At 38.4% G+C, this 15,526-nt stretch overlaps 1 protein-coding gene across 1 annotated transcript; it reads right to left on the bottom strand.

The window, feature by feature from the left end:
- Positions 1–1,934: 1,934 nt before the first annotated feature.
- LOC139475228 (mitochondrial pyruvate carrier 1-like) lies at positions 1,935–5,302 on the bottom strand. Its single transcript, XM_071258474.1, has 3 exons — positions 5,200–5,302; positions 3,238–3,370; positions 1,935–2,043 (listed from the first exon to the last, which is right to left on the bottom strand). The coding sequence occupies exons 1-3, from the start codon at positions 5,300–5,302 to the stop codon at positions 1,935–1,937; spliced, it is 345 nt and encodes a 114-aa protein (XP_071114575.1).
- Positions 5,303–15,526: the final 10,224 nt, after the last annotated feature.

Raw genomic sequence — 15,526 nt, 5'->3', positions numbered from 1 at the left:
TGTTAAATATATCGTGGTTGCATGATAAGAAAACACATTCCGACTGTCACTTTCATGATCTGGTAAGCGATGCTCTGATTGGTCGGATGAAACGTCGTTCTGATGTGACCCGTAGTGGGATGTCCTCAGATCTTTGTTTAGTGGTAGCGAGAACTAAGATCTGATTTTACTGAGATTGACCAACGATACAGCTGATGTGTGTAAATATCAACAACTTCTTGAGCATTGACTTGAAACTCTAAATACTGCCTTAAATAATATCACCGGACCTCATCAGTACCAAGTCTTCGGACAGGGTTGCAAACATACTCAACATGTATATCCACCGTTTCCAAAACCATATACCAAAAAAGAGAGTTAGGGATCACAAATAGTCAAAACTGAGCTCTAACACTTTCATAAACATATCTCTAAAAACCTCTATGATCCCTAGGGGGGGTCAGGTAGCCAAGTGGCTAAAGCGTTAGCTCGTCACGTCGAAGACCCGGGTTCGATTCCCGACATGGGTACAAAGTGTGAAGCCCATTTCTGGTGTCCCCCGCCGTGATATTGCTGGAATATTGCTAAAAGCCGTGTAAAACCAAACTCACTCACTCACTCATTCATGATCCCTAACAGTATCTTTTCTTAATACAGCAAGCACAGGTTGAGTATGATGCCCTTTGTGTGTTATTTATGAATAATCAACATCTGAAAATAATTATACATGTCTATAAAATAACAAAACCAACAACAGTACAATCTCTCACTCAAAAAGTATAACCTATGGATAAGAAAATTTCACTGTAAATAACTAATGTTAAAAGAGGATGGACATGATATCTTATATTGTCTGTAGGTGACTCGGCCCAGCCATCCCTCGATCACACGGCACCATTGTGGTTCATCGGCAGTTACATCTTGCTGTCCGCGTCGCAAACATTCACGATACACTCACTTCAGGCCCAGTGTGCAGATCTGTGTAAGGGACGCTAATTTGTAACTTAGTCAGTGATATGAGTAATCAGTTTCGTTGTAGATGCACAAATATGTAACACTATAGTAAGAGGCTGACAGATATCTATAAATACCTATGTAACAGTTTAACAGTATACACTGATGTGTAGCAACACACCTGTAAGAGTGTAAAATTACACAGAAAGTGTAATAATGTGCCCATAAGAGTGTAGAATTACACACTGACGATGTAGCTGTCCCCCCATAAGAGTGTAAAATTACACACTGATAGTGTAGCTGTCCTCCCATAAGAGTGTAAAATTACACACTGATAGTGTAGCTGTCCTCCCATAAGAGTGTAAAATTACACACTAATAGTGTAGCAATACCCTGTATGAGTATAAAATTACACACTGACAGTGTAGCTGTCCCCCCATAAGAGTGTAAAATTACACACTAATAGTGTAGCTGTCCCCCCATAAGAGTGTAAAATTACACACTAATAGTGTAGCTGTCCTCCCATAAGAGTGTAAAATTACACACTAATAGTGTAGCAATACCCTGTATGAGTATAAAATTACACACTGACAGTGTAGCTGTCCCCCCATAAGAGTGTAAAATTACACACTAATAGTGTAGCTGTCCCCCCATAAGAGTGTAAAATTACACACTGATAGTGTAGCAATACCCTGTATGAGTATAAAATTACACTGAGGTCTTCGATGTGCAACAGTACACCCTGCTGTGCAACAGTACACCCTGCTGTGCAACAGTACACCCTGCTGTGCAACAGTACACCCTGATCTGCAACAGTACACCCTGCTGTGCAACAGTACACCCTGCTGTGCAACAGTACACCCTGAAGAGCAAAAGTACACCCTGTGACGAGGTGTCGAGCTACACACCAAGGTAAAAGTGCTGACATGTCTGTGAGTGTACCAGTAGGAGGGCTCCCTGCAGGAAGATGTAACAACCGAGTGCCTCTCATCAAGTCAACATTACGGAGAGGAGGGAGATATGTGTGGCTTGGACTCCATCTTCGTATTAGCTGAATCGGGCTTGGCCTCAATCTGCTGCTTCTCTCTCTTTGACGCATCAGAAAAATAGCTGAAGAGAATAACAATGATGTTGAAACAAAAAATAAACAGGAAAATCATGAAGATAAAACCACAATAAAACTGATGATTGATTAATTCACATCATGAGCATCAATCCACGCAATTGGAATACGATGACATGCATCAACCAAGTCAGAGAGCCTGACCACCCGATCCTGTTAGTCGCCTCTTACGACAAGCATAGTGGCTTTTTACAAGTATTGGTTGCTGAAGACCTATTCTACCCCAGATCTTCACTGGTCTAATCTACATTAACATCTATCAAGGAATCTTCCAACTTGGCTGATGACACCGATAAACTAACTAAATGGACTGTTTGTAAGTCAATACCCTGCTTAAAACAATGCCATCTGTGACAATATCCACTGTAACTCACATCCAGTTTGAACTTCGTATCGGAACCCACAAGCAGACACATCTTTTCCAATTGTACAGGAGATGCTCTGATTCATAAAAACATTTGTTCATAGCTACATGAAGTAGGCTTGGACCTGACAATCCCATCATTGACATCAAGAGCATTAACCTATGCAATTGGGATGCGATGACAAGCATCAACCAAGTCTGGAGCCGGACCACCTGATCCCATTTGTTGTCTCTTACAACATTGCTGAAGGCCATGTCCATCCTGGGTGTTCATTGGGGGATACAGCAGACAGAAGCAGATGTTTCAGACGAGTGAGTGAGTGAGTTGGGTTTAACGACACTTTTAACAGTATTCCAGTTATATCACGGCATGTCAGCTTAATGTGGGAAGAAAGCCCCAAGTGATGCAGGTCTCAGACGTTTACCACTTCGGTGAAACCCACGAGCACGGGTATGGTGCTGACAAACCTAGAAACATAATTGGGGCGAACCGGGATTCGAACCCACAATCATAGGTTTCTGGTGTGCCCAAGGGACGCAACTCTGCACAGCGAATCGCGGCGCCTTAGATGACTGGGCCACCCGTGCCCCCTGTTTCAGACGAGATCGGGGGGTCAGGCCCGCTTATTTGGTTGATGCATGTCAATCGTAGTCCAATTTGTGTGGATCAATGCTCATGATGTCAATCTGGTCTGATTGTCTGGTCCAGACTCAATTATTTACAGAACAAAATCATATAGATGGAATATTGCTGAGTGCTCCATTAAACAAACAAACAAACAAACAAACAAACAAACAAACAAACAAACAAACTTACTGGAAGTTCATAAACCTTGCCAACTGAGTTAGCTGAGCAGCCTCGTTAGTGATGTGACAGGAGAAGAGCAGCATGTTGCGTGGCTGGACCTTGATAGCGAACCTCATGAACAGCATGGAGTAGATAGCCAGAGCTGCAACAAAATATGGCAGCATGACAAATGCTAGAACATGTTTCTACTAAAAAAACCCCATATCTCCCCTAACCTTTGTTTGATACATTAGTTAAAGTTGCTACCATAATGTGTAAGCAAGTCCTAAAAATAATTATAACATATTATAGTCGGGGAAGATATTGGTTTCATGAAGAAATATTCATTACCTGTAGACTTTTGGCAGGAAACAAAACGCTAATTGTTTGAGACTGAGTTGAAATCATTTCCATGGAAACATTAGAAAATACAATTTAGAAAAATTTAAAAATAGCAAAAGGCACCTGTTAAGCTGATGAGCAATGCATATGCAAAGTTTCATCAAAACATGTTGAACGGTTTTCAAGTCAGGGTCCGGAAATGAACCCTACCCTTGTTTGAGACAAAGTCGAAATTGTTTCAATGGACACATAAATATTGAAATTTAGAAAATTTCCAAAATAGCAAAAGGAACCAGCTAAGGTGTTGATCAATGCATATGCCAAGTTTTGTTGAAAAACAGAATGTTTTTCAAATTATGGCTTGGAATAAGATGGAAATGCTGACGCCGATGTCATTGGTCAGAATACAAAGTCCTTCTAAAAGATTTCATAATTTCCAACCAACTACAATCATCCAGGGCTCCAGGTGACAGTGATACAGGTCGAAGTTACATTAAGCCAGATGTTGCACTGCAGTAGAGTTCATTAAACCATGTACAGACACAGTGCATGCAAGCTGAAACAGCTACAGTGGCTTATAACACACAGTGTTGTTTTCTCCTACTGGGTTACCAACCTGATTACCGTATATGACGTAAAAAGCCCATGCTCTAATAAGCACCCATGGCAATATTTGCTAATATATTGTCTAGTGAACAATCTCAGTTAGCACCCCTTCTGATTGATCGATGTACACAAGACTAATTTATTCGTGTAATATACACACTCGTGTGTTTTATGCACCTTCAATTAATTAAATTCTGGAAAATATATGTCGTGTATGATACGCACATACTTTTTCTTTTGTATCATTTCAGGCTGTCAGCATAAACTATGAAATTTACAATCTTTAAATTTTCAATCTTTTTTCTCTCATCAAAATTACATTCTGATAAGAGCCCCCTATTTCTAATTTTGAGAGTGCTCTGGGTGCTTATTATGTTGAATACGGAATTTGTAATTGTATGAAAGCAATGAACACAGAATGCCATTTAGAAAGTGGTCAGATGTAACAGATGTTATATTTGGGACGACACATTCTGAGTAAAGTCCGGATTCTCATACTTTTTTTAGGGTTGAGTCCAGTCCAGGATTCGAACCCACACTGCAGGAGTGAGGCAGCACACAAAGTCAGCGATCAAACCCTGTCAGCCTGCCGTGCCAATTTACACTTGTCAGAGGGATACACAAAGTTCTTGACCTAGACTACCAGTTGTCAGACTTTCACTATTGTGGAAGCCTTGGTGGCTGAGTCAGTGAGTGACTTGGAGCTGGCGATTCGTTGCCTCACTCTGGGAGTTTGGGTTCAAATTCTGTATGGGACTCAACCCCCCAAAAAGTATGAGAATCTGTACTTTACTCAGAAAGTGTTATCCCAAATATAACATGTGTTACATGTATGAAATCAACTCAAAACATTAACTGATGGTGATTTAGTTTGCATATTTTACACAAATAAAAAGCTTATCTGGAGCTCTGATCATATCTCGTCTCATTCATCATAGACTCAAAAGAGAGGCTGTCAGTTACAATGTCTACAAGCATACAGAAATTTAACAGGTCCCTGGTAGTGGTCAACATGTCAAGCTGTGAAACCTATGGTCAATTCACCTAGGGTCATCTTCCCACTGATAATCTCCGGGTCCTTCTTCAAGTCCCCCAGGGCAGCCAGCGGAAGTCCCCAGTTGGCCACTGTAGTGAGGAACATGATCATGTGTTAACACAGAGGCAAGGAGACTACTGAGTTGGATACTGGAATAATATCTTTCCTATGACAAGATTTTACCTGGACTTACAAACATGGCGGTCCGGGGAATCTCCAGTTAGGGCTGGGATGAGTCTAAATTTACTACCCGGTACCCAACCCCCTATTACCCGACCCTAATCAGTACCCGCTGTAGGCCTCAAGAGAGAGGTACAACATTGATTGGGAATCGTTTGACCATACCCCTGTCGAAATAAATTTAGATACACGTATAATCCGATCTTGTCATGCATACACTGAAGTTGACTGAAGTTATATAATTATGCAAGCATATAAAGTCAGAAGGAATAGGTTTATGGTCAGAAAGAAATTTGTGACTTATAGTGTAACCATAGAGTTCTGAATATTTTTTGCCATTAAAGTGATTAAACAATATAATCACGTGACTAACCCCGGGTCCGGGTTGTACTGTGGGTACCCGGGTCCTACTCAGAACCCACCTGACCCGAGTACCCGAGTTACCCGTCCCAGCCCTACCGCCAATAATTAACTTTCAGGATTCTTGCACATGGTCAGGGAAGTATGACACATTATCAACGTAGTCACCATGTCTGACCACCCGATCCATCTGGTCGCCTCTAGCATCCAGATGGAAAGCTAGAGACCTATACTAACCCTTAATACCCATGGGGCAATCACGTCTCGTATTTACATATCTGAATTTAACACAATGAGAACTTTTAAAAGACCAATTTTGAACAATTATAATGACTTTTTCCAAATTTGCCTACCAAGACAATTTGTTTGGAATCCCATATAAATCCCTTGATTCTTTTTTCTCAAACTTAAGAAACAGTGTTAATTAGCAGTATTAGATGTTAACATTGTTAACATGGTCAATCTCATACAAAAAAGATCTTATTTCTTACTACCACTACAAAAAAATCTAAGGACGTCCCATTACAGGTCACAACAGAACAACCTTTATCCGCCAGAACTCGGCATCGCTTACGAGATCCCACATGTTTTTTAATCGTGCAACCTCAAAAAGATTAACATAGGGTGATCTGAACGACAGGTATGGGCAGTACGAGTGATTTCTTCAAAATCATTGTCTGTCTCCTGCTTCAGTGGGATAGACATTTGAAATGAAAGAGACTATCAATGGCACAAGGGGAGTACTGCCATACAATCTGGGCCACCTAATGGACATTCCAGAACTTTCTTGTTTTCTTTTGTTAAATTTTCAAATTTTTAATCAAAAACAATGTCAAACAATTTTTCAAAGCTCAGTCTGGAACAGAAGACACCAAAGGAAAACAAGTGCCCTAAAGCTCAAAAAAGCTGCTTTTTGATTGACTGCCTCCGTGGTCTAGTGGTAGAGCGTCCGCCCGGAGAGCGGAAGGTTCGGGGTTCGATCCCCGGCCGCGTCATACCAAAAGACGTTAAAAGATGGTACGTGTTGTTACCCTGTCTGGCGCTCGGCATGAAGGGGCTAAAACAAGGACTGGTCAGCTTGGAGTCAGTATACTGTGTCTGAGTGGGGTATTCATGTTAAACTGTGGCATGGTATCTCAGTGAGCTAGCACTATAAATCGGCATCAGTCTGGACTAGTACAAGCAGCCACACACACACACACACACACGTGCATGCACGTCGCTATATATAAGTGCAATAATCTTGGACGCGTCATTAAACCCAATTTCACCTCACCTACCTGCTTTTTGATTGGTTAGTTTTGCCTTGCTGTTATTTTATTGGTCTGTCGAAGTTCATGAAAGGTTTGTTCTGACATGATCTGTAATGTGTAGCGATGGTGAGCAGTAAGATCTGATTACAATGAGTTTGTACCATTGACAATGCTGCAGTGTACTCACCAGGCCCCCAGAAGTGCTGAAACAAGATGGCAGGTAGTGAGATGTCACATGTTATGTACTGTTTATCATCCAAAACTGGCTCCTACAGGAGATATGGCTTGAATGAGATCAAGCGATATCTACACTGTAGATATCGCTGCAATATAATTGCATCACAATGCTTTGTAGACCATTGTGACGTCATTGGTTACCATGACGTCACAATCAAATGACATCACTAAAGGCTCTGCCGCTAAAGCTGTTTGCAGTACTTTTTATACTGAAAACACTGCTAATTACTGTCTACAAATGGAAAAAGTTGAAAGAATGATGTTGGATGATAAATAGAATCTCACCCTTGTGTCTTTTGATATCAAATATATCAACACTCGTCGATAAAAGTTTTAAAACTCCTTGGCAAGCCTCAGAGATTTTCCAACTCATGTTTGATATCAAAAGCCACTTGGGTGAGATTCTATATACACCAGCTCATTTCAGACTAGTGGTTTATGTGAAAAAACTAACTAGAATTCTGATAGTTGTCAAAAATTGCAAAAGTATTGCAATAGTAGCAAAACAACTTTAAAGCTTGATAGTTACGTCAATCAATGTACGTATTCGACGTAATAAGCGCCCAGGGCCCTCCCAAAATTAGAAATACGGGTCTCTTATTAGAATATAATTTTGGAGAGAAAAAAAACAGAGTTGAAAGATCATAAATTTCGTGTTTTATGCTGACAGCCTGAAATGATACAAAAGAAAAGTTATATTTCCAGATAAATTTTCCAGAGATGAATTGCCCATAATTAAGGGTGCATATAACACATAAGTGCGTATTATACACGAATAAATAAGTGTACATTGACCAATCGAAAGGGGTGCTAATTGGAATTGTTCACTAGCCAATATATTAGCAAATATCGCCATGGGCGGTTAGTAGAGCGCGGCGCTGATTATGTCGAATACGGTAATAGTAATGAATAAAATGTAAAGACATGATAAAAATATATCAGACAACAATCTCAAAGATGGCTATTTTCCTCCCTGTCGCGACTAAAACCAAAGGGAAGTAACTCTAATCTGAAGTTGTTGTAATCTTTGCTAACGAAACACAGAGACATACATTATTTTATAACTAAATTCAACCAATGAAACTTGTTCTTAACAATTGATAGTTTGGTTGCATACTATAAACGATACTGTTGGCATTGATAATTTTGGCAAACAATTGTGATCGTTCAAAAGTTGCAATTAGTTATAAATAATACATATTCTATGCGAATGTCAAAATATGCATACTATCAATGATACTGTTAATAATTTTATATAACAAGTACTGTTGTAGGGCAAATAATTGTGATTGTTCAATAGTTTGATATAACATACAGACTTATCTAACAATAAAACAACTTGTCCGTCAAGATCTTCACAAGTCATGTTCTGATTGTACATGAATGCTGCGTATTGTTGGAACTTACTGTACTGATGTGGAGACATGTTGGTAGAGGCAGGACACAGCAGCATGAAACAAAGCAAGACAACAAAACATTATCATCAGCTTTCAAAATAATAGAAAGCTCTCAGAGCGTGATCCTAAAATAGTCTGGTATATGTAAAAAACTGAAACCCTTGGCATGACTAGCAAATACATAGCTGCAGTAGTAGTAGTAGTAGTAGTAGTAGTAGTAGTAGTAGTAGTAGTAGTAGTACATGTAGTAGTAGTAGTAGTAGTAGTAGTAGTAGTAGTAGGAGTAGTTTGTTGTTTAACGCTGCATTCAGCAAAATTACAGCTGTATGACGGCGGTCTGTAAATAATCGAATCTGGACCAGACAATCCAGTGATTGACATCAATGCAATTGGGATCGATGACATGCATCATCCAAGTCAGTGAGCCTGACCACCCGATACCATTAGTCGCCTCTTACGCCAAGCATGGGTTGCTGAAGACCTATTCTACCACGGATCTTCACGGGTGGGTCAATAGTAGTGGTGGTAGTAGTAGTAGTAGTAGTAGCTAGTAGTAGCTAGTAGTAGTAGTAGTAGTAGTAGTAGTAGTAGTAGTGAAGGTTGTGGTAGAGGTACTAGTAGTAGCACTTAAAAGATTCCCCAATATTTCAGTCGGACAACCGGACTGGCAACATTGCAAAGTTAACAGACCAGATAAAATGTTGCCAGTTCAGAATTTTCTAGACTAACGAACAAAGGTAACAAAAGTTTAAACATAAGAGTAAATGAATGTGAGATCTCAGAAAATAGCAACAGTAGTTGCAGTGGTAGTAAGTCTATTCAGCAAGGTCAAGCCACATTCTGGTTGTGATGTGTCGACAGGTAGGCACTGTCACCCTCTCATTATTGTCGTCAAATTTCAAAGAAACTTTGTCTTACATTTCAGGACTTAAACATCTTCCTGAGGCAAGAGAGTTAACTGGCTTTAAAAGTCCAGTTTCCACCCTTGCCGAACTAGGCTGGTATTATGGAGTTACATTTTGGCTGGACTAACGTGTCTATGCATAGTCCAATCAAAATCGCGCAACAAAATCGAAATGCGGTTTGTAAACTGTCGAGGAGATTTCGGTGGATTGCAGGATTTGCAAAACATGTGCATCGCCAACTTGTTGTAAACAGACATTTTCCAAACCTTTTCATATTTTTAATCAAGGTGCTCGCATGATTTGATGCATTTTGTGATGTAAGACCTGTTTTATCACAATATAGATCTTTATTATCGATCAGATTGTCTTGACTGGGTGTCGCCATTTTGTTTGAAACAAATGCAAGTGATGGAATCGGATTGGTCCATAGGAGAGGCTCAGAAGGGACACAACTCATAATCGCCACTGGTGGTGCTACGATCGAGGCCAGGAGTTCCAGCCTAGTTCAGCAAGGGTGGAAACTGGACTTTTAAAGTCAGTTAACTCTCTTGCCTCGGGAAGATAGGACTTAAATAACAACACAACTGAACAAATAAGTGCATAGGGAGATCTATGAACTAGCAGACCAAATATGACATGTTATAAACAGTTGTTTAAAAAGATACAAACGCATGTACTTTCTATTCAATTACCCATCACCTCCATACCATTCTCAGACAGAAAAGTCTCCTTCTCATTATTGTGGTAAACTTTCTAAGAAATGTCGGGCATTTCAAGGTTTAAATAAAAATATAACTGAACAACAATTTTAAGAACTACTGGACCAAATAAACCAATAATTAAAAATCAGTAGTTTAATGCTTAGTAGAAAATTTCCAAATTGTTTCCATGGAAACACAAGAAACTGAAAAACAAAAAAAAATATGAAAAGGCAATAGTTGAGCATGTGGTCATTGCACATAGTTTCATGCAAAAATATTCATTAGTTTGAGAGCTCTGGCTTTGAAATGAAGCCTCGAGTTGTTTGAGACTAAATTCAAATTTTCATGGATTCTATAAAATATAATGTTAAAAATTTCAAAATAGCAAAAGGCACCAATTTACCTGATGAGCAATGCATATATGCAAACCTTCGTTGACAAACATTAAATGTTTTTTAAGTAACGGCTCAAAATGGGAAAGGACCCAGCCAAAAACAATAAGACTCCCCTCTCTGTTGGGGGAGACATAATAACTAGATTGACTCGAATTTTTAAAAGGCTATTGACATATAGATTGAATATTGCTGTGTGTGGCATTAAACAACAACCAATCAAGTTGACATTTTTACTATCATGTTTTTAATAATAAATGAAATTGCCCTTATCCTGCTTAGCCTACAGATGACAATGTTAACTTAAAAGTTAAATCTATACCACATACCGGAACTGTAACAAATTCTGGGGCTACACAAGTCAATATATATATGTCCAAAGACATGGAAAAACAATGCTGTACTTTGATAATCATTTCATCTCTGTATGAATTAGTGGGTGCCTTTCAACAAAACAATATAGTTCTTAAATCATGTTTTTTTTCTATTTGTCTTGAATTAAGTTCATTTTTCTTTAAGAGTAAAAGATTTTTTCAAGACGAGTCCCATTCAGAACTACAGATGAGCTGCTTATTTGCGTAAAATCCCCCCTCAAAATGTTTAAAACACAATACTTGCGTACAGAAACGCATGCATCAAATCTCAAAATGTTTACTCATTTTGGGAAAAACCCAATAGAGTGATGAATAGATGAGTGAAAAATTATTGTTTACCCAATGAAAAATGTAATAACCCAATTAAAATAGACACCTTTGAGTAAAAACTCAATTGCTCAAAAAGTTATCTCGAGCTCTGCCCATAAACAGATATTCACATATAATATTTACACATAAAATAGGTTTATTTGTAACCCGATACAACATTAACAAACTGATATATCACAGACTGCTTTTAGTGGATAATGATATTTACATCCAGGAATTGTTTATTGGTGGAAATCATCATAATAATCATGTCTATATTTCCTCCATGACAGATGAAAAGATAAGGTTCTCTTGTGTTACACATATTTTTTATTAAATTAGATTTCTTTTGAGACTGCATTAATTGCAATAATATAAAACCATGTTCCTATTTATTGGTCTTGTTTAAGTGAATACTGGTTACTTTTAAAAAGCCATAAAATAGTTATTAGTTGTATATATTAATTATAATACATAGTAACGTGAATTGGGAAATTTGTAGTTCTTAACCGGGAGCATGTCTCGATAAATCCCAGTATTCCAATGGACTAAAAGATTGCTGCTTCACGAGGCCTGACTTCAATGATGCATACTTGAAGCAGGCTCCAGATGTTTTTGGAGCCACGGAGCATGTACTCACACTGTCATTCATTTTGGGTATTACATACATTTCTTTGAGTACTGAAAATCGTGAAATAAATGCGTCTCCAAAAGAATGCGACCACTGGCCCCTAGCCAAAAATGCAACTCAATATGAACGCGACACCCCACTCCTCTTACTAACATTGGAGATTTAACGTGCGCTTTCCGACTGCAGCGTATGTCGCACACGGGCCCCTCCTCTCACTTACTTACTTACTTATAATGGAGATTTTACGTGCGCTTTCTGACTGTAAGCGTATTTCGCACACGGGCCCGGCCAGGCCATTTAATGTGTTTCTGAAAAGGGCGAAAGTGATGTTTGCAACCCAGGAGGGGGGTTTAGGGTTTGCTTATATTGCAGTTTCGAAATTTTGAGATTTGGAATAAATGCCAAGAGAGGTTTGGGGCCCCTCCTCTCAAGCATCAGTGGATTTATATCTAACAAAAATGTCCTCTGTCAGGTTTACAGGATAATCCTCTCCTTAATCCAATCCTTATCTTATCACACACCAAATAGCACTGCTAATTAGCGCTGAGTAGAGTGCTTCTGCTGAAACAATACATGCGCGCTGGCTCCTGTCGGCCTTTGACACAGTCGCAAAAAAAACAAAGACACCCTGTTGCGTGGGTGGGGTCTGTCTGGACTTGCAGGTGTGATCAGTGATGACATAAGTGAGTAGAACTCTTGTCTTGACCCCAGCAGTGACAATTCACATGATGTAATTAGTGATTGACTGACATTTGTAACTGTAAACTGTAATTTGTTTTCAACGTATGTCTAAGTTGTTTTTTCTGCTACCCAAAATGTCTTATTGTTGATATAAATGTGATATTTACTAATGCAAGCAAAGACTAATGGCATTTTTCGCAATTAATTCATGCTCGCGTTAATTTCAAGATTTACAGTATTCAGCAAGAAGTCCAGTCTCCTGGTCTTCATCAACCAGTGAGTAGATTCTTTCTGGACATATTCTACTTCTATTCTGTTTCAAGTACCTAGCCAGCATTAGAAATTGGCAATAGTTCCATAGTCCTTGCCAATCTGCCCAATAGTTAAGGTCACATAAGGACTAGTAGAAATTGGCCCTTTTTAAGGGTTTGGCTATATGTTATCATCATAAATGACGAGTTGACTAAAACTGCTATCACTGCTAGCATATATTAAAGTGATGCCCCAAATGAGTCACACATCGCATAATGTCATGACAGGGACATGTGTCAAAGCTACACATCTGTGCACAACCAGTAGTCATGACAGTAGAGTTCAGATATGTATGTAACATCAGTGTGATCAGTACTCAATATATACAAGTTACAGGACTAGTCTTGAAATTGTATCTTAATGGAAACTGTGCTCGAATATTTTTATTTTTGACTTGAACAATGATGTAATTTATGTTACTAGATTATATAGGTATATTATCCTCACTTATCCAATGAGCATTGCCAACTAAAATATAGTACTAATTACTTATTTTTTAATTGGTCCATTGTCGACTTTAGAACGAATGAGTAGCAAGTACAATTATTAGCAGGTGTGTTTTCCAATATCAGCTGTTATTTATTTTTGTATCTACAGATGTGTAGCAATAGAATTTAGTTGCTACAAGATATTTTTCTGGGTAGTCATTTGGCTACATCGCATTGGCTACCGTTTTAGTCGCAACTTTGGGGCCTGACAATTTAAAATTATTTTCCCCAAATGGTAGCTTGTTTGGAGCTCTGCCGCAAGGGATGTATGTCATCGCAAAGTCTTAATGTTGATGTATACAGCGACAGAAACTAACATTTTGGGTCTACTAGTCCTTATAATGAATTCATATATCAAAACCCCTAAAAATTAGCAAATTTGTACTAGTCCTTAAGATACCTTAACTATTAGCTAGTTTGGCAAGGACTACAGGACTAGTGCCAATTTCTAAAGCTGTGTATTGATACAAACTTAAGCATATTTATACAAAATTTAATAACTCGCTGCCACAGAAACGTTTACATTTACTAATATTTCCATAGATAAGATGGACAAGGTAAAAAATTTAATTTTAAGAATTTCATGGATTAGCCTAGTTCATATCCAACATTGAATTGATTAATTGCAGATCTACATTGGTAATATTTATCTATACACATACAAAATAATTCATTTATTTTTAATCAATATACAGTGATCCCTCACTACAACACTACCTTGGGGGTCCAAATAATTGATCAGCGTTATAGACTATCAGCAGTCTAACCGACATGGAGACGAAGGGGGTGGATGACCAACAGAACAGTACACGCACTGTCAACCTCTCATGATGTACGATGCACGTTTCAGAGTTTAAAAGAAAGATAAGGATAGTAGATGTTTATGATTCATAGCGTCAAAAAATATATTGAGAGTTATGGGCTTTAAAAAAACATCGTATCCAAGTGAATTCAGGTGATTAACAGGTATAACAAACTTGTCAATAAAATATGGAATTCAATATAAAATATCAATAGACATAATGATTTACCGTTTAAATAAATAAATTTTAAGCATCGATCGAAATCTGCACAGCTGTTAAGAAACCGGATGTTGACTTCTATACGTGATTTTGATTGAACTATGCACAGAATTCTTAGTCCAGCCAAAATATAACTCCATAATTCCAGCCTAGTTTGGCAAGGACTGGAAACTGGACTTTTATTGTTAGTTAACTCCCTTGCCTTGGGAAGAGGCATGCAGGCTTCAGTGAAGTAAAAGATCTAATTTTAGTAAGACTGAACCAATACAAGTCTTTCCAAGGCTAACTGTTCACCTTCATAATGAATCATTCCCTTTGCGAGTGCTTGACCCTGGCATATTTGTAAGTTATCTTACTGGATCATGCATATTCTCAAGTCATTCATCTCCCAATCTAAGACGGCATGCTTTTACAAGGTCACATCATATGATAGGATACAGTATATCACAACATAAATCTATGACAGGCCATAACAGAGATCTCATTAACTAGCGTCTAAAGCGCGGATAAGTCTTCAAGAAACAAGTCGACCGTATCGCAATATTTAAGGTCATGGAAAAAATGTTTTTAGCAATCAACTATAATGAAACAATATAGCAATTATTTAACAAGTGTTTTGCATTTGACTCTCTCAATGTGTCTAGTGGGTAAGAAATAAAAGTTCAACCTGCATAGGTATTCTCGAAACTCTTTGCTTCTAACGTAAGTGACAGCTTTCTTCACTAACAACCCGGCCATGTTTCCAGTACCCTGAAAATGAAGATACACGTTGGTTCAGCCACACATGTTTACTCTGTAGATATGCCACATTTAGTCCGACACATTTTTTATCAAATTAGAGTGCTGTTAAGAACGAAATAGTTTCTGGCATTGACGACAATTTATATTACGTATGTAAGATATTAAATAGGAGGTACAACTAAAGATAAATCTGAGTTTTGTTTACTTACAACTGAATGTATCGCTGTACATTAATAAAGACTTAAGTGCAAACAAATAAGCCCCAGTACTTCCGGTTCCGCACCTTAACGATGTGTGGAGCTTCAAATACGTTTTATTGTAAGCGACTTCGCCCGCATCGCTGCCTGGAGCT

The sequence above is a fragment of the Haliotis cracherodii genome, unplaced genomic scaffold (genome assembly GCF_022045235.1).
Source record: "Haliotis cracherodii isolate W230 unplaced genomic scaffold, xgHalCrac1.p SCAF_3, whole genome shotgun sequence".
Classification (NCBI taxonomy): domain Eukaryota; kingdom Metazoa; phylum Mollusca; class Gastropoda; order Lepetellida; family Haliotidae; genus Haliotis; species Haliotis cracherodii.
This window is presented reverse-complemented; position numbering and strand designations above follow the sequence as displayed.